Source organism: Echinococcus granulosus (genome assembly GCF_000524195.1).
Source record: "Echinococcus granulosus chromosome Unknown EG_S00103, whole genome shotgun sequence".
NCBI classification, from domain to species: domain Eukaryota; kingdom Metazoa; phylum Platyhelminthes; class Cestoda; order Cyclophyllidea; family Taeniidae; genus Echinococcus; species Echinococcus granulosus.
In genome coordinates, this window is record NW_020170483.1 from 30593 (window position 1) to 32640 (window position 2048).

The window sequence follows — 2048 nt, forward strand, 5'->3', positions numbered from 1 at the left end:
CCTGGAAGTCTGATTTGCGTGGAATTTCTTGACAAAATTTAATGAGAGACACCGACAATCGTGAACGCATGGCGTTAAGGTTCTCATGTGGCGAATGTGCCTACCAAAACACCCGAAAGGTGATAATAACCCATCGACCTTAATCCAGTTAAATGATGGTTTTGATGAAAAAGGATCCAAACTTGATTAAAATGTTTCGTAAATTAAGGTTTTACCTCAAAACCTGACACTTAAATCTATGTGCACTTGGTAAATTAGTTTAAAGGTTAAAAGGTTTTTCTTTGGTAAGATTTACTGGGGAGTTTAATTACACAAATATATGGGAGTAATGAAAGAAGTCAAGAAGTCATCAAGAAGTGACATTTGAAAGTACGGATTGAAAAAGCTTGTCGACTTAGCTGATATGGATAAAATAAGCCACATTGGTTCGATCAAAAGGCAACGGAAGTGGTTACAAGTAATTGACGCTCGACCCTTGGAGGTACTGATAAGCTGTTATTAGTAAAGCAATGGAAAGGTGTACCACGAAACACTTCAATTTGAAAGTGTATGAGATGTTCCAACCGGCGGACATCCAAGTTGCTTATCTTTTATCTAAGAATCTGATTATCGCCTCTCAATAAGGCAGAAAAATGATGATAGGCTCTTCTGTGATGTCAAGATAAAAGACAACGCTTCTTCTTTTCTGTGACTAAACATAATTAGTCAGTGAATGCTATAATATGCAACTCAATCATGGCCTTATCTTTTCCGGGGAATTATGTGAAACAATCTATGTAATTCCTAACGGTAGTTACTTCAAAGCCCACATCATTCCATCACTTGAGGTACAGAAAACTAGTAAAAATATAGACAGTGGCTTTTTTTAAGATCTCTGTCTTTAACTAATTCACTGCGGTTACAAAAAATTATAAAGATTAGACGCTTTAGGCATTCAATTACTCTTCATATCAAGTTTGTACTTGTCAAATCTGTACTGCTTATGATTTAAGCATGCATCTGTAGATCAATTGCATCATTACCAAATCGAAAAGGAAGAATGGACACTTTATATTCACAGAATCAGCAGGCCCCTACTGCTAAGGTAGTAAGTACACTATATGGGAGGCAATAAACCCTAAAAAAGCGGAATCCTTCATTTTTCCTTAAGTATTCAAGGAAGGCAGTTCATTTAGATGCTTTAGACTTACGCAGGTTTACTTAAAACGACACTCTTATTGATGGTGGGCACAATGGGATCGCGATTTTCAAGTTCGGCGCTGAAGGTGGGAAAGCAGTGGCGCAGATGATCAGGAACACGTCTGGGTAATTGGCAGTCGATGCTGGAAACTCGAACCTGTCGAATACGTGGACGCCCAACCAGACGATTTTCCGCATTCTCCTTGTAAAGTGAGTTCAGGAAATCCGAGAGGATGAACTGTAAGGTTTAAGACCAAGAGTGATAATTACAACCATCAATTTTGGAATTAATGCAAACATGAGTGGTTTCCCATTTCAAGGGTTGTTTCTGCCTTTAGCACTTTATATGAATCACATTGTCCTTTTATGTTTGCCTGTGGCACATCGTTGCTACGGGAGATATGCAAGTTACACAGGAACTTCCAAACTGATAAGGCAATGCATTTAGGAAAGTGAAAACTGTATTTATTCACGGTATTATCATCTAGTACATTTCTACAACCATTCCAGCGTCTAATCCACACTCGTGGGACTTCAGTAGAGGATTGTTTGTCATTATGGTGTAATAACCCATTAAGGGCCTGTTTTCACTGTTTTGATGCTAGTTTTGGCTCTGGAGTGAAATGATGTATCCAGATTTTGTAAACTTAAAATCCTTGATCTTTTCCGACAATGTTCTTTCAATTCAATGCAGCACTTAGAGCGGGTTATAGGCAAAAAGAAATTTTAATGGCCGAGGTGCACGCACTGACTCGCCGAAATGGCAAATAGTGGCATCCGCGATTCTTTATGTTATGTTCATCGCTCCCACGAAAGGACCCGTCTCATTAAACATTGACAAGAAATTCCACGCCAATCAGACTTCCACG

General features: G+C 38.8%; 1 protein-coding gene across 1 annotated transcript in view; it reads right to left on the reverse strand. All coding sequences in view use genetic code 11, as the record gives it.

The window, feature by feature from the left end:
- The window catches only part of EGR_08325 (Polycystin-2), a gene marked incomplete at both ends in the record, with an annotated part of 9789 nt that overhangs the window by 5348 nt on the left and 2393 nt on the right, over positions 1–2048 (reverse strand). The window contains one exon of the mRNA XM_024497574.1: positions 1191–1417. Within this exon, the coding sequence (XP_024347997.1) occupies positions 1191–1417 (227 nt within the window). The remainder of the gene's footprint in view (positions 1–1190; positions 1418–2048) is intronic.